This window comes from Sceloporus undulatus, chromosome 6, assembly GCF_019175285.1.
Source record: "Sceloporus undulatus isolate JIND9_A2432 ecotype Alabama chromosome 6, SceUnd_v1.1, whole genome shotgun sequence".
Classification (NCBI taxonomy): Eukaryota; Metazoa; Chordata; class Lepidosauria; order Squamata; family Phrynosomatidae; genus Sceloporus; species Sceloporus undulatus.
Genome location: NC_056527.1, coordinates 135,211,292 through 135,226,933, shown reverse-complemented (window position 1 = coordinate 135,226,933; position 15,642 = coordinate 135,211,292). Strand labels below are relative to the sequence as shown.

Below are 15,642 nucleotides of genomic sequence, written 5' to 3'. Positions count from 1 at the left end.
TTTGGGGGGCTTCTGGCCACTGATTCTGAGCCACAGAACTGGCTTCTGGAATATCTTCTTGCCATCTCAATATGCATCTGAAATATCTGAGGGTGGAGTGGGGATAAAAATAATCCTTCTTTAGCTGGTCCATTTCAGTACTACTTCACCTCCTGTGAGAGAAAGGAGAGGTTTTGTGTTTCGCATGACTGGGGAACTGCAGTGTTGATTCTTGGCCATTATAGCTACAGGGAAAATGTGTTTGTGTGTTAATGGAGCAGGCAGTATGACCTTCACGCAGGAAGGAGGGAAAAAGAGAAAATTCTCCATACTTTGTAATGCACACGGCATAATCAAGAGGGGAGGGATGCACACATCATGGGGGCTTCTAGAACTTGGCACTTTTTGATCTGGCTGGTTGCAAAAAAGAAAAAGCAAAACAAGGCACCCAGGATTTGGGTACTTGATGCAGGAAAAAAATTCATCTTCGGCCTCTAACAGCCACTTGCAGTGAAAACTTCCAAGGCAGAAGCTGTATCCTGAATTGTCTGCCTCGTGCAAGCACAATCTGTCCTAGTACTAACACAGGTAACCAGTCTGCACTACCCTGCGTTTTACAGCTGCACTGTGACACCTGCATTCTGAGACAGAGTTTGGTTTAGAAACACTAAGATGCAATAATTCATTTAGAAAAATACTACACAACATCATCTAGCTATTCTGGGTTTTTTTTTTCTCCTCCCCCAACCAGTGTGATTTCTGAGCACTTTGGCACAAGCAATGTAAAATGACATTACCCCAAACCAAACCATGTTCTCTCTCCCCACGTAATGGTCAACTTATGCCACTTCCAGCCAGGGTACTGAAGATCCCTGGCCTCATATGCAGAAAAAGCATCTAACTCCAGTGGCAGCTACTGCTTTGCAATAGAGGAGACTCAACAGACATGCTATGGTTCTGAAAGATTTCAAACATGCTTGCCCTGTTCTGTTAAAGGTTCTACCTGCTCAGACTCTCCCCAACAGACAGAAATGCCAAGGGACTGCCTTCAAAGAGAAGCCATGCTCAAAATCAAACCAGAGTTGAGGATGTCAGGATGGAACTTAAAATCCCAGCCCTTTCCACGCCTCCTCTTATGTCTATGTCTTAGTGAAGGAGATCCCAAAGGGACTGCCAGTTTTCAAGTGCGTGATTGTGCAGTGCATGGCAAAACTGTCATTGTACATTATACAGGAAGGCCTGTCTACATGTTCTGAATGCATTCTCTTACATGGGCAACTCTTTTTGAGAGGTGGACTGGTTGCTGTGGAATCCAGTCCAGTGAAAAATCAAGACACGATTACACTCTCACACATGCATTCCTCAGCCCTGCATTCAGGAACAGAGGGATGCTGAGGGCCTACAAACTGGCACTATCCATTTTCTTTTTCTAAAGCAAAAAAAACAAAACAAAAACAAATTAAAGTGTGCTTTCAGTACACGGAATGAAGTCAAATAAATACATTGATTTTTTTTATGTCTAAATACATTTGTATATCCTACACCCAAAGCTTTATACATTTGGTTTCTTTCTTTCTTTTTTTCTGTTCCTTATTTCCTCTGTTTGGAATCAAAAAGAATTTCAGGTAGAAAGAGGAGAAGAACAAAATCACCACCTCTCTCCAACAGGCTAGTGCAGAGGCCTAAAAGGAAACTGCCCATCCCTCCACTTTGTGCTTGAATGGTCCATGGGAAGAGGCTTCTCATGCCCACAAAGTCCGGGCAGACACCAGCAGGCACCGATGCAAGGCTGCTGCTTCCATCCAACCTTCAGCCACTTACAGGAAGTGTGACTAACTTTTATCTAAAGGGGAAGAAAGAGAAAGAAGTAAAGAAATGTTCAAAGTACATTTTGGGATGTACTTACATCAAGCTGCACTTATTGCCACATTTAATTCTAAGAGTGATCTGTCTCAACCAGAAGATCAAGGTAACCCTGCCCCAGCTTCTCCCAGTATCTTAGGAAAAATACTTTCATTCACAGAAGGAAAAAAGAGAGATTGTGAAGAATTAGGAGTGGTGTGCATCTCTTTTTACCAGCCATTGCAATGTAACTGCTGCTAATATAGGGGAGACAGCAAAATGGCCAGTTTAGAATGCTTTCTAGAGGTTTCTGACTACCATAAATGCAACACCCAGGGGGGAAAGCATACACAGGTACAAGGAGCAGTCAAAGATACCTAATACACTGAAATGGCCAGGTGGGAATTTGTCTCTCAGAAGCAGTGCCACCCACTGACCAATGATTGGCCAGCAGGGAGACCACCTGGATTCCATCTAGTTGTTGCTGTGCAACCTGCAAAGGAGGAGTAGCCTTGACCCCTTGGAGAAAGATGGGAAGATGCTTTTCCTTTGGTTGTGAAACTGTAGCCAGACGTCACTTGGGCATACCCACAGCCAATCAGTGACCAGAAGAGGTCAGTGGCTGCTCTTGCACAGGTGAGGCAAAGATGTTGCAGAAGTTAAGTACTTGATACCTTGGTGTGTGTCACTCCTAAAAATGCTAACAGATCCAGGGCTTAAACCAACATGCGTTACCAACAGAAATCTGGTCAAATACTCCCATGACCATTTTTACTCAGGTCTGTACTTATCTCTTTAAATCTGAACATGAAAATGTAACTTGGGAATAGGCCTTGGCTGATCTTCTGTTGGCTCCTTAAAACTAAAAATTGTATATATAGATATACAATTGGTCCTCTGCATCCAAGGATTTCCACAGATTTAAACATTTACAGTTTAAAAATATATTTTTTAAAAAAATCCCAAAAGCAAACCTTGATTTTGCCATTTTGTATAAGGGGCACCATTTTATTATGTCATTTCATATAATGGGACTTGGATTTTGGTATCCACAAAGGGTTTTGGAACCCAACAGTAGCGGATATCAAGATCCTACTGTACATTATCAAATGTGAGAGTGCTGAATGGGGAGAAAAGCATCCACATACCAGAAAATCCACTTAAGAGGAAAGAATGCACTGTCAGCAAAGTTAAGTATTGATTTACAGTGTTTTGCAGCCAGGGGTTTCTTCCAAAATATTTGGAGCTGTAATGAAAGTGCTGAAGACTTTCACTAGAGAGATTAACAACTGGCTTCCCTGGAAGTGAAAGCTCAGTGATTATAAATGCATTACACAACTTGTATAGAAAGTACCACAGGGAATGGGGAAGATGTACCTGAGTGCTCATCTGTGGGGACTGATCCAGCCAGCCTTTGTTGAAGAGTAGCATAGTTCTCCTCTACCTCCTGAAAGATACAATCCACATCATACATTTAATCTGCAAGCCATTTAAAAAGCCAGTTGATTTAAACTCACTGTGACCGTAAATGGCTCTGAAACAATTTCACTGTTCATTCTGAAATCATCAATGGGAACTCCACTGCTGAAAGGGGAACATTTCTTCTTCCTTTCAGCTATATTAATTGTCAAAACTCTGGCTGATCACTGGAACAGAGGAATGATGGGGGTGGTGGGCATGACTGTACCTAAGTACCCCTCACATGAAGTGGAGCCAAGAGAGCCCTCTGGTTCACTAGGGAGCTGGCAGTAATGAAATGAGTGGGATGGAGACTGGAGTGACAATGGTGAAAGACTTGCAGTGAGTTCTATTGAACACAGGCTAGAGCTCACTGAAAGGCCTATTCTATGGTGATGGTGACAGCAAAGAAATTATATTTCTCTGTCACTGATGGATTTGCAGTGTTGTCTAGTGGAGCTGACACTCTGGCCTGTAAGAAGATAACTAAGACACGTGACATCTTGCTGTGTCAAATTAGCAAGACACTTTGCAGACAAAATCACTCAGATCCCTTCTGACTTGGAAGTTGAGACAGGTCCAGTGGATGTAATCTTGGTGTCGACTTGTCTTGTATTACTGGATACGTTTCATTTTGTGCAGCCTGATAATGAGGGAAGGATCCTTTGAGAGTTGAGATCCACCACATGTATACTGGATTCTTGACCTTCCTGGCTCATGAAAACAGCTAGAGGAGGACTGTCCAATTGGGAAAGGGGAGTGGTGAATGCCTCACTGCAGCAAGGGAAATTTCTATCCTATCTAAAAAGAGATCCATGCTGCCTTTCCCCCCAGAATGGAACCCAAGGCAGCTTCCAGAGAGAGTCAATTTAAAAACTTTCACAATAAAATTTAAAAACAGCTGCTTTTAAGGACTTCTGAGATCACAGCTATAGCAAATCCAGAATTATTTTAGCCTTCAGATTTCTGCCTAGGGTTTTTTAATGAGCCATTAACATTAAGCAGTATATGATGCTAAAGTCATTCCCTGCATTCATTCATAATCCCCCACATAAAGGTTTGTCTTCAGGTGTCCCCAATATCTTCATTGTCCATCTTATTGCCTTTAAGAAATTGAACAAAATCTTTAAATCCTGAATAATTCAACACGTAAAGGCACACCCATTGTTATATATTCTACAGAGCAGCTGTTTCTTCTGGCATGGGCATTTATGATACAGAATTCAAGACCAGTTTGAAAAGTTACTACGACAATCTGTCAAAAAGATAACCATGCACACCCATGACAACCATTGTTCTCAACAAGCCTCGTAATTCTCAATTCCTACACAAACTTTAAAACCTAAAAGGAAGCTACACAATTAACACAATAAAGCACTGTACCTTTAAGTGTTCAAGGTTGGCCTCTATCTTCTGGATGTAATGCATGATCAGAGTATGTGACTCTAGAGAGAAGGAAGGCCTTAGTACATCTGAGGAAGATTCCTTAGCAGCATCCCAGTGGGAGGCCACTGATTCCTGTGCTAGTGGAGAAATTGCTCGGTCTGGCTGAATGTCCTGCAGAGATGCTGGCTGTTGGTGGGCAGAGTCCAATGTGCTGTTGCCTGCAGTGCACTGCACAACCAAAGAAGCTATCTCCTCATCAGTGGAGCTCTCCTGGACTGTGCCATAATCATCAAGGATCAAAAATTTTCCTGGGGAAGAGAAATAGTGCTAATACTCCCATATAACAGAAGCTTACATGACTGAACAATATGTAGGAATATGAATATGGTTCATATTCTAAACTCTGAAGTCAAGCAACATCAATGCTTTTTTTTTAGAATTCTATAGATTAGAAAATACTGGTGATATAACACTTACACACAAACATTTTCTTACATTCACAGCTATCTTTGATGAATTACCATAAACTTATGGACAGGAATTTCGTTATACATTTTCTTAGCTGTCATTCTAACAATTTTGCCTTATAGATTAGTAGTGCCTGTTTCTCTGTCCAAAAAACATTTGGACAGATGTTTTCCTGAACCCATTACAGTCATCCCTCTGTATCCACAGATTCAAGCATCCACGGCTTGAAAATATTTCACACACACACACACACACACACTTCAAAAAGCAAAGCTTGATTTTGCCATTTTATATAAGACACATTTTACTATGCCACTGTATTTAATGGGACTTGAGAATCCACAGATTTTGGTATCCAGGCGGAGTCCTAGAACCAAAACCCAGCGGATATCAAGGGCTCAGCGTATTATGAATTCTAACTCTAAAGAAGATAGAAAGGAGAGACACTCTTTATTACAACCACCAGTTTTACAATGTTCTGGAAAAAAAAATGTGTTTTTTCCATATGGTCATTTCACCCCATTGCAAGGACACATGACTTCTGAAGGCTATTCAGGGGACTGCTGAGTGTGACATAGTGGGTGGTGTTCTCCCAAGAGTCTGATCATTTTAGAGGAGCACACAGATAAGGCACTTTTCATTCAGATGTTGATATCTCAAATGTTGTTATTCCACCCAATTGCTGCAGTATTTTATTTCAGTTTGTGGGATTTACTCACCTGAGATCCTCAACTGCACCTCTTCTATGTCCTTCCTTTCTGTCAGTTCACCTTCTGATTGGTTCTCATCACTGTGGGCTTCACGAGCGTCAAAGAAGTGCTCTCCCCCATCCTCAGTGCTTACTCCTTCCAGCTCAGTGGTTGGAGTGTCTGTGTTAGTGCTCAAGGGGTCCGTTAATTGACTGCTACTTGACGCGGTGTCCCCAGTTTGCACAAATTCGCCTGAAGTCCGGTGTCCAGAGCAAGGTCCAAAATTACCTGTTTCCATGCCAGAGGGCATACTACTACTAACTCCAGATATGGATGCCTTGCCATTTTCTGAGTGCTGCAGTCCTCTCTGGATGCTGCTCTCCACCTGGATCCCCTGAGGAACTGTCCTATGCCTGGAAAAATGCTGCCAGTCTTCAAGGGACTCCTGTTCAGACATGCCAAGTTGCTGCATCAGCAATTTCTTCAACAAGCCCACTAAAAGAGAACAGAAAATGGTCAATGGCCTGACAAGCTCCCCTGCTCCCCACCCTCAACATAGGCTGTCTCTTCTTGGGCATATCTGTATTATGACATTAAAGTTTGATGCCTTTTGAGAAGAAGCAGACCCAGCAGCTAGCTCTCACTATTCTGTTCAAAAAAGTGAATTAGAAGCCATCCTACTTTAATGGTGCCCTTCAGTTCTGGATGACAACTTCCATCCATTTCCACCAGTGTTCAGGGATGCTGGCATTATCCTAGAATGCTGGAGGGCACCAAGGGGGTGAGGAGGCAAAATCAAAGTAGAAAGCAATAATCCCAAGACTGGCACTGTTATTAGTGTATAGCTATGAGTTTCTTTATTACAAGGAATGGAAGATGCAGCTGCCACCTCCTCCTCAAAACTCAACATTTTCCAAGACTATACAATCTACTTCAAGTCCCTGCCAATGCAGGAATCTACCAGAAAACACTCCTGAAAATTAGCCACCAAGGGTAGGGGCATTTTGTCAGGGGATTTCTGAAATGGAAGGGATTTGGACTACAGAGTCTTTGGAGTAACTTCCAACTCTATCACTCTACCTCCCATTTCAAAAGTAATATACTTCTGTACAACAGGCCTAAATACTATTGTGAATTCTGACTAGAGCAGACCCACAGAATCAACTGGGTTAACTTATATATTGACTCACTATTCAACCACTGATTTAGTGAGTTTACTCTAGCTGGTAATAATCAACAGGATTCCCCCAGTTACAGTCCTGTTTAGCTGGCAGACTTTCCACTGGCAACTGTTTGGCTACCGGAAAACAGAATGCCAGGCTATATAAACCTTTGGCTTGATCCAGTGTCACTTATTAGAACAGCATCATTCTGAGACACCTGTAGTATCAAGCTCCTATTCCCTTCCTTTTCTGGTTCTCTGGTTCTCCACATGTTGTAATTAGAGAGCAGACTGTGAAGCTCAACCTCTATACAACCTTATAGTACTATACATCCTTAGCAACTTACAATTCCTTAGTGCATCCAATGCCCACCGGTCTTCAGAGATTTGGAATGAGAGCTCTGGGGTCATATGGCTGTAGTTGTCAGAAGATTCCTTGATCAGCAATTCTGCTGGTGGTTTTTCTCTGAACCGCCTGCCAGCCTCCAGGATCTCTTCCTCTTCTACCTTTTCTAATATGGCTGTTGAGGGAGACTCCACTTCCAGATCTTTATCTAGTAAACAAACCACAAGTGCTAAAATCAATACAGAAACAACATTTCATTGAATGCCCCTCATTTAATAATGCCTCTTTTAAGCTTAAAGTTTTTGGGAAGGCTGTAAAAATATTAAAAAGTTATTAAATATGCTAAATACACAAGTCCTTTTTAACTTAGGGGAAATAAGAACATAGGTATAGAATTTTTTAAACCCATCCTTGAAGTCCCCTCCTAAAAGTGTCTTCTAAACAGACAGACAAACAAACAAACAAAAAACACCTCCAACTAACTAGAACCAATTCTAGTGCACAGTTAATATGCAGGAGAGTGATAATGCATAAGAGCAAGTATCTACATTTAATTTTTACCTGGGCTCTGCATACTGCTCTCAGATATGGTTTGTTCTTCCTTCAGTTTCTGCTGATCCTCCTCATGGTCCTCCCTGAAATTCAAGAATGTAGAACAAATCAATTACACACAGCTGTATGTTGTTGTTTTTAAAAAGGACTCTGCTTTGTTATAACCATATGTAGCTTGAAAAGAAGCACAAAATATATACATGTGGAGAGGGAGGGAGGCAATGAGTATATGGATGGGTTAAGACTTTTTAAAACAACAGCACTAACTTACTCGCAGGGGCCTGACTGAGGTAATGGAATTACTCGTCTGCCAACTTGCACTGTCCCTGCCATTTGTGCTATGAGGTCCTGCCACCTGTAGGTAGATATGAACAAACAGTGTCATAAAAAAGGTGCATCCATTTTTAAAGAGAACTATTAGTGGATATGCTTTATTTCTTCTTCACCTGTATTTTATAATAGCAACTTAACATTTCTATGTAGGGAATAAATCACAACTTACATGTTGCTTGTACCATTGCCACATTTCAATCTACATTTCACTGACATAAATTAACTTTTCAAGTTTTTAAAATAGTGTATGTGCTTTCTTCCGTCAGGCAGTAGTAGTAACAGTAGTAGCAGTTGTTGCTGTTGATATTATTATTATTATTATTATTATTGACCATTTGATATAAAAATGGCAAAAGCCCAAAGGAGAAACAAAAACAGACTGGAAGGGATGTCTTCAGGATAGACAGGCAGCTAAGCAAGATTGCGCAAAGTTCTTCCATCTTTCACTCTACCTATTAGAATGAGCTGGGTTTTCCGCTTCCTTCTTTGATCGGAGGTCCTGCAGGTGATAAAGCCTGATCACCACCTTCAGTTAAGACTAAATCAAAAGCCTTTGGCTTGTACAGGGCAAGACTTAGATCTGCTGACCAATTTTTTTTGTGACTGTCTAACAGATGGCTAGGTGGAACAAAGAGGTTAGGCACCTCCTTTTCAACGTTGGTTACAACTGTTCTAGGACAAATATTCTTCATCAGTACTATTTGAATACCCTGGAGCCATTACCTGGAAACAGTGGGTTTCCAGGAAAGAATCAGTTACAACCAATGGGTACCAACATGGTATCAGTCCCTGCCACACTAGTGGGGGCAAACCCTGCTAGTGTCCCATGTCCAAAAGAAACATTGTTCCAGATTATTATTTCATCTTAAAATTTTCAGAAATTAAAATATGTTAAATGAGATTGCATGCAGATGTAAAGGGCTTTTGATTTTTTTGATTTACCAAAGGGTAAAAAGTTGAGTGTCACTGCCTTAATGGAAACTTAGAAACAGAATATCAGTATTCTCATCAGTCCATGACCAAACATGACAGAAGAAAAAGAAGCCCAGCAGAAGCCAAGAAATGCAGTCTACTCTACCAGTACAATATTTTACTGAACAGAGTCAAGACTACTCTGCAATTAATAGATAAGAGGGGTTTGTGCGTATCATGAGATGAAAATGCAACCTTTGCTCCATAGTTCCCAAGGTAAAAGGAGTAAATAAATGGCTTGGAAATAAAGAAATTAATGTCTTATTGCAAGATTCTTGCCCCAAGAAAAAGTCATCTACATGGGTAAATGACAAGAAGCAGTCTGACACTCTTGCTTGTTTCTCCACACAAGGTTAATGAAAATGCAGAGAATGCTTGTACAAACTCTTGCAAACATGCTTTCTAATTCTTGTACTTCAGAATTTAACAGCCCATTTGAGATGTCAAATAGGTGAACAAAAAAGAAAGAAAGAAAGAAAGAAAGAAAGAAAGAAAGAAAGACAGAAAGAAAGAAAGAAAGAAAGAAAGAGAAGCTTATCAGGCTGCTGATGTCTTTTGTTATAAAGGACTCACTTTAATTGCACATTGCCTGCAGGGAGAAAAAAAAGACTTACACATTTCTTTTTTTCCAGTGAACTTTTCAAATTTATAATTAATACTCTTCACCACTTTCTGGAACATTTGCAACAGACACTTCAAGATGCTACATTGAGTGCCTTCTAAACTAAATCCTGACTGTCAGAATCGCTAAGTCTGTAGTGTACAAGAGCAATTGTTAAAATATGTTATTCAGGATTAATGGCAACAACCAGGAAGAGAAATTAAAACTTCAGTCCAAAACACGTGACACAGAAAATGAGCCTAAGTTTATCTGTGTGAATGTTAACGGAGGAAAGAACTCAGAGAAGGAAGACTTGACCTGTTGTTATTGTTAGGCCTGAAGTTACTTCTTTTTCCAGCCCTTTGCTTTGATATTCAACTGGTCAAAAGAACAATATCCCTGGAGACAAAGGATTTAGGGTAGCAAAAAAAGGAATCACTGTACATAACAGCAGAGCTGTCATAGCCTGTCACATTATAAACCTTTATGGTTATTCAGATTTGCAGTCATTGTGTGCAGACCCAGAAATCTTCTCTTCTGTTGTTCCCAAATTGTTGAATACACTCCTCTTAGTCTCTATTCTATGCTTTTAGAAAAAGAACCAAGATACATCTTTTTCAGTTGGCCTTTTCAATTGTTTTAATAGATTTTGTATATTTTGGGGTTTAATTGATGGCTTTAACGCTTATGTTATTTTTAGTGCTTTCAATCTATCGCACACAACCTTGGTGCTTTTTACAGAAGGATCACATAAAATACTTGGAAATAAATGAATAAAGAAACTGAGTGGAAAGTACTTCAGTAGGGAAGCTGAAAAGAAATGGTCCAAGCAACCATTAAAACAACACTGATATTTACGTCTCTTGGGGGGAAAACTGGGATTCGGGTGTCTGGCATTAAATGACAGACAATTCAGTACAAGGTAGTGGTTTGGGATAATTCAAGTTGCTTTGAGATCTGTTATGGAGGTATGTTGAAGATGTATCAAAATTAGTTTTTGCATGCTTATGATAAAGACTATCTTGGAGTTATAAACTGTAATTTACACTGGATTGTTTTATGTTTTATACTTGGATAAAAATCAAGACCAAGTATAACAGTGGAACCAGACAGCAACCAGGGGATTAAATGAGATAAGGAACATGAACATGCATGTGAAGTTCTGGAATTGACTAGACTACAGCTAGTTTTAGTATTTATTATTATTTTGGTCTGGTAATGCCCATCAGATACCTCTAGAATTCTTGACTGTCTAAACAAATGTTTAATTGCAGACATTCCCACACATTCAGTAGTATGAAAAGGCAATGTACTGTTATCAAAGACTTGAGAGCTTTTTCTAATGAACAGCAAGAAAGGAACTGACTCAGTACCAACACCCCAGAGCCTGTGAAACATCTAGGAATGTTTCTCTTTTTCAATCTCTTGTCAGTTGTATTAAAGGCAAGGCTTGTTCACAGAAGGTTGTTAGGCATATAGCACATCTCAAAATGTGTATGAACAGCCTACCACTATGCAACCTTTACATGAAAGAGCAAGGTACCCTCAGCAATTCCCATTAACCTTTAATAATTACTGCTGGTCATACAATGCTCCAGAATTAACAAAGAATCTGTGCAGTGAGAGCAAAATTGTTCCCTGGAATTTTATCTTGAGATCGGTTTTAAGTTGTTTAATACAAAAGTTACAGCAAAACACAAGGCAAAAGAATGCCATTTATATTACCTCACTTCTTTTAGGAAAGGGAAAATAGAAATTGTCCAACATTATGCCTCACTGAGACATTCTATGTGTATCTTGATACAATTTATGCCTCTGTTGCTAAAGGTTATAAACGTTACTAACTACAAATGCTGAATTCTCATCCTTCATTTGTCTAAGGTCTTCATGACTTATAACCAGGGCTAGTTCTAAATATGGAGTAAACTATGTAGAATCCAACTCTGCATATTAACTGATTCCCTCATGTCAATGACATTTTCTTCCCAATTGGGGAGAAGGATGAAAACAAAGCATTAGCCCAGATGATATAAAGGATGGTTTACAAAAAACTTTCAAGGAATTTATCATGCATCACTACAACTCTGAGTGGAAGCTGCTTCACAGATGTAGAACAGAAGATTTATCTCCCTCCTTAGCAAGTGATAAACATTGGCAGAAGTTGCCAAACCCACTTACACAGTCTTTTCTGAAACTGTCTGTGCCACTAGTTCATAAATCTGAGCTCCATTTTCTGACATGGAGATGACGAAGAATGCTTTGTTATCTGGGGAAAAACAAAGAGTAAATTAAATACGACGGCACTTTGTTGTATTTGTTTAACTTAAAAATTCAAGCAAGCTGCATTTTGCACTTCAGCTAGGTCTAGAAAAAAGAGAATTACATGTACAGAGAATGGTACATTGGACCCTTACCATGAAGGGCTATTTTTATTTGTGGAGAAAGCAACATCTAGGGATGGACTTCATCTTATTGCTGCCCAGGCAAGGCAAGGGGCCATGTAATCTAAAAGCGTCTTTAAGTACTATGATTCTTAACTATTCTTCTGGTTTTTACACAACCACTCTACTGAAAACAACAACAACCAAGAGCAAGAGAATACTGCATCCTATAGAAGAAAGAAGGGGAGGGGGAAACTGCAAAGGGATTGCAGAAGTTAACAAATAGAACAAGCTTCCACTCCTTCACCACAGACTGATAATGGGTCTTCAGAGCTTCCAAACTGATGATAAACCATGACTGCTGCTTCCCAAAGAACTTTTTCAATGCAGTCAGTGAACTGATCCAGGCTTATAACAATCTGACCTGAGCTGGTTATTACCTACCAGACAGATCACTTAAGGTGTACCAAGGAAACAGAAAGGAACATAAGAACATCACAAACATAGCCAAGTTTCCCTTTGTGGTAAATCATGGTTTATCAGATCCAGACTGAGTTATGTGACTGTGTGCTCCCTCAACACTCCTCTGCCTTCTTATGTGCACCATAATGCAATACAGTGGTGCCTCGGGTTATGAAATTAATTCGTTCCGCCGCGGCGTTCGTAACCCGATTTTTTCCGTAACCCGAAAAAGCCATAGCCGCTAGCGCTGGAAAGCCGCGTTTTGTGCGAAAAAGCGCCGAAAAGCACCAAAAAAATTTTTCGTAAGCCGAAAAAAAAAAAAAAAAACGTAACCCGGAACAGTTTTTTCCTATCTAATTTTTTCGTATCCCGGAAATTTCGTAAGGCGGTCATTTCGTATCCCGGGGTACCACTGTATGTCCTAATTTTACCTCCTGCACTTGATAGAGCTGTCAACCAATTTCTCAGTTCAAAAGCAGTATGTTATACTCCAATAAGCCTTAATGTATAAAGTTGGTGACAATGGCAAGGTAGAAGGGAAGGGACATGAAAGGAACACAGAAGCACAAGACCACTTCCAATCAAGTACACCAGATTTTATCTGGAGTCTTGAATGTTCATCTCACATTTCTAGTAAGTACTTAGGGATAGGTCAGAATGTTGGACTTGAGAATGCAGTAAGTTGTCTTGGTAAGTCACCCTTGGCCTCCACTTATATTATACTGTATGTAAAATTTGACATTTATTGGCATGGTTGTGGTGAAGACAATATAAAGTAGCATACTGAGGATTTAAATGGTTACCTAATTCATCACAATAGATACATCCAATAATAACCTAAGCAGGGTTTTCCAGTTTTAAATAGGGAGGCCTTAGCCATATTTCAAAAACAGTATGACATAACTATGTTCCTCCAAGATGAAACTCTGCTTAAAAGGACTTGCAGTGAAGAACAAAATAAGGAGCAAATAGATTTTCCAATAGTTTTTTGTGGGGGGTTTTTTTTTGGGCTATGTGGCCGTGTTCTGGAAGGGTTTATTCCTGATGTTTTGATAGCATCTGTGGCTGGCATCTTCAGAGAATGCTGGAATGGAAGTGAGTGGGGTATGTATACTGTGTGACCCTTGGTTGAGAGGAAGTGATTTACATGTTAATCTCTGTGTTGGTCTGTTGTTGAATGGCAAGGTGTCAGGGTGTCTATTTAATTAGTGATGCACTGTCTGCTGCAAATTCTTCCAATGATTCCATCTCCCTGATCCATTCAAGCTTTCTGAGGATTGGTATCAAGCTAACTGGCATCAAATTCAGAGCTATAGTACAGTGTAGAATCCTATTTTCCACCTGTGAAATGACCTCATTAAACAAAGCTATCTTTCTGAAACAAATTTATTTCTTATGAGACCAGATGGTTCTCACAACTACACTAACCTGTGGCCACCTGGCGAACCAGTACTGTGTTCAGTTTGATGACAGGGCTGAATGTATGCTTGCTGTCTGCAGCATTAGCCAAGATCTTGCTGTGGCATCTCAGCACCAATCTATCATCTTGCTTCTGCAACAGGACCAGAATATCCTCCAAGAGTAGCGTGTAGAGATCTGCAGGGAGCAATAAAAGTGGGCAAGAATGGGTTACAGACTATTCTATGTCTCATGTAGAAGGCTGCATCCCCCACAGAGACAGCAATCAGCAATGTGCTCTCTCAGCTAGACACAAAAATCATTCACCTCTAAACTACAGATGGGATTGAATCACCTTGCAACTCTCTGTTGTGTCCCTTCACAGTTTTAATGATCCCCCAAGCCCATTTCAAAATGCACAAAAATAGCTTAATCAGCTCCAAGAAATCTACATACATAATCATTAGTAGCAGGGAAAACCCATCAGGCAGATGTACTTCCTACCCCCTCCTGCCTTTTGTTACAAATATCAGCAAAAGCCAGGAGACCACAGGTCTTACCAATTGTCTTGTCACGATTCACTTTCCAGGTCAGAGGCCCTTCATGAATCATCTTCTTCTTGGTTAAATCCAAATTCTGTCAACATGATAGAGCAATATTCACAAAGAGATTCACTAATGCAAACCTATAGCAAAATATATATTTCAAACTATCACAGTTGTAGATGAGCAAGAAATAAGTCCAATCTGCCTCTTTAAGGTCTGAAAAATCAATGGTGAAGGACCATAAAAAGGGGGAGTTTGGGGATGATGTGAGGTAAGTGCCTGCCAGCTCTACTTTTGAGGCTAGTCGCTTTCAGTTAAAATAGATCTTGTCACCTAATGGGAAGAGTAGGAACACTCTATAATGGTAAATAAAGATAACACCAAATTTCCATAATCCACCCCAGGCCTCTCAGAGATCTTTTCTACTCACCCTGAATTCTTCTAGCATAGGACCTTCCAACTGCTTCAGGTAGGACAAATCAAGCCGGCGTTGGTAGTCTTCTAAATGCTACACATTAAGGAAGAAATGAATCCAAATTAAGGCCAGTTGGAAGGACTTTGGTCACAGTGCTGAAGAAGTGGATCAGTCTGAGAGCCCTTTAGGATCCCTTCCTCAACCGTAATGCTAAAAAGCATTGCTAACAGTCCCTCTTATCATTTACAAACCTATGTTACTTTCTTCTCACCTGCTTGTTTTCAGCTTCTTTAACTGCTTGATTTACGAAGTTGAGAATCTGTCGACAATGGTCTGCTGCTTTCTTCACTTTCTCTTTCTCCCCAGGTTGTTCTAAAAATGAGATAATGAACTTCAGAGAGTTAGCCCACAACCTAACTCACAGCTGTCGTATTCCTCCTGGCTCAATCACCAATTCTTAAAGGAACAATATATTGGAAGGCTATATTGCCATTGTTAGTTGCTATCAAATTCAGGTTCAACTGATGAATGAAAACTGTCCAAGACATCCTGTTATCAACAGCCCTACTCAAATCCTGCAAACTCAGGGCTGTGGCTTCCTTGACTGAGTCTATTCATCTATGGTGTATTCGTTTTCTTTTCCTACTGTCTTT

The 15,642-nt window shown here is 40.2% G+C and overlaps 1 protein-coding gene across 6 annotated transcripts in view; it reads right to left on the bottom strand.

Moving 5' to 3' along the window:
* Positions 1-1,398: 1,398 nt before the first annotated feature.
* The window catches only part of ARHGEF12 (Rho guanine nucleotide exchange factor 12), a 79,504-nt gene continuing 65,260 nt past the window's right edge, over positions 1,399-15,642 (bottom strand). For all 6 annotated transcript variants that reach the window (XM_042471862.1, XM_042471864.1, XM_042471863.1 and 3 more), the window contains 12 exons: positions 15,261-15,361; positions 15,005-15,082; positions 14,590-14,665; positions 14,060-14,227; positions 11,967-12,054; positions 8,154-8,237; positions 7,892-7,965; positions 7,332-7,538; positions 5,853-6,317; positions 4,663-4,973; positions 3,199-3,268; positions 1,399-1,822 (listed from right to left, as the gene is read on the bottom strand). In XM_042471862.1, coding sequence (XP_042327796.1) covers positions 1,812-1,822; positions 3,199-3,268; positions 4,663-4,973; positions 5,853-6,317; positions 7,332-7,538; positions 7,892-7,965; positions 8,154-8,237; positions 11,967-12,054; positions 14,060-14,227; positions 14,590-14,665; positions 15,005-15,082; positions 15,261-15,361 — 1,733 coding nt within the window. In that variant the 3' untranslated portion in view covers positions 1,399-1,811. The remainder of the gene's footprint in view (positions 1,823-3,198; positions 3,269-4,662; positions 4,974-5,852; positions 6,318-7,331; positions 7,539-7,891; positions 7,966-8,153; positions 8,238-11,966; positions 12,055-14,059; positions 14,228-14,589; positions 14,666-15,004; positions 15,083-15,260; positions 15,362-15,642) is intronic.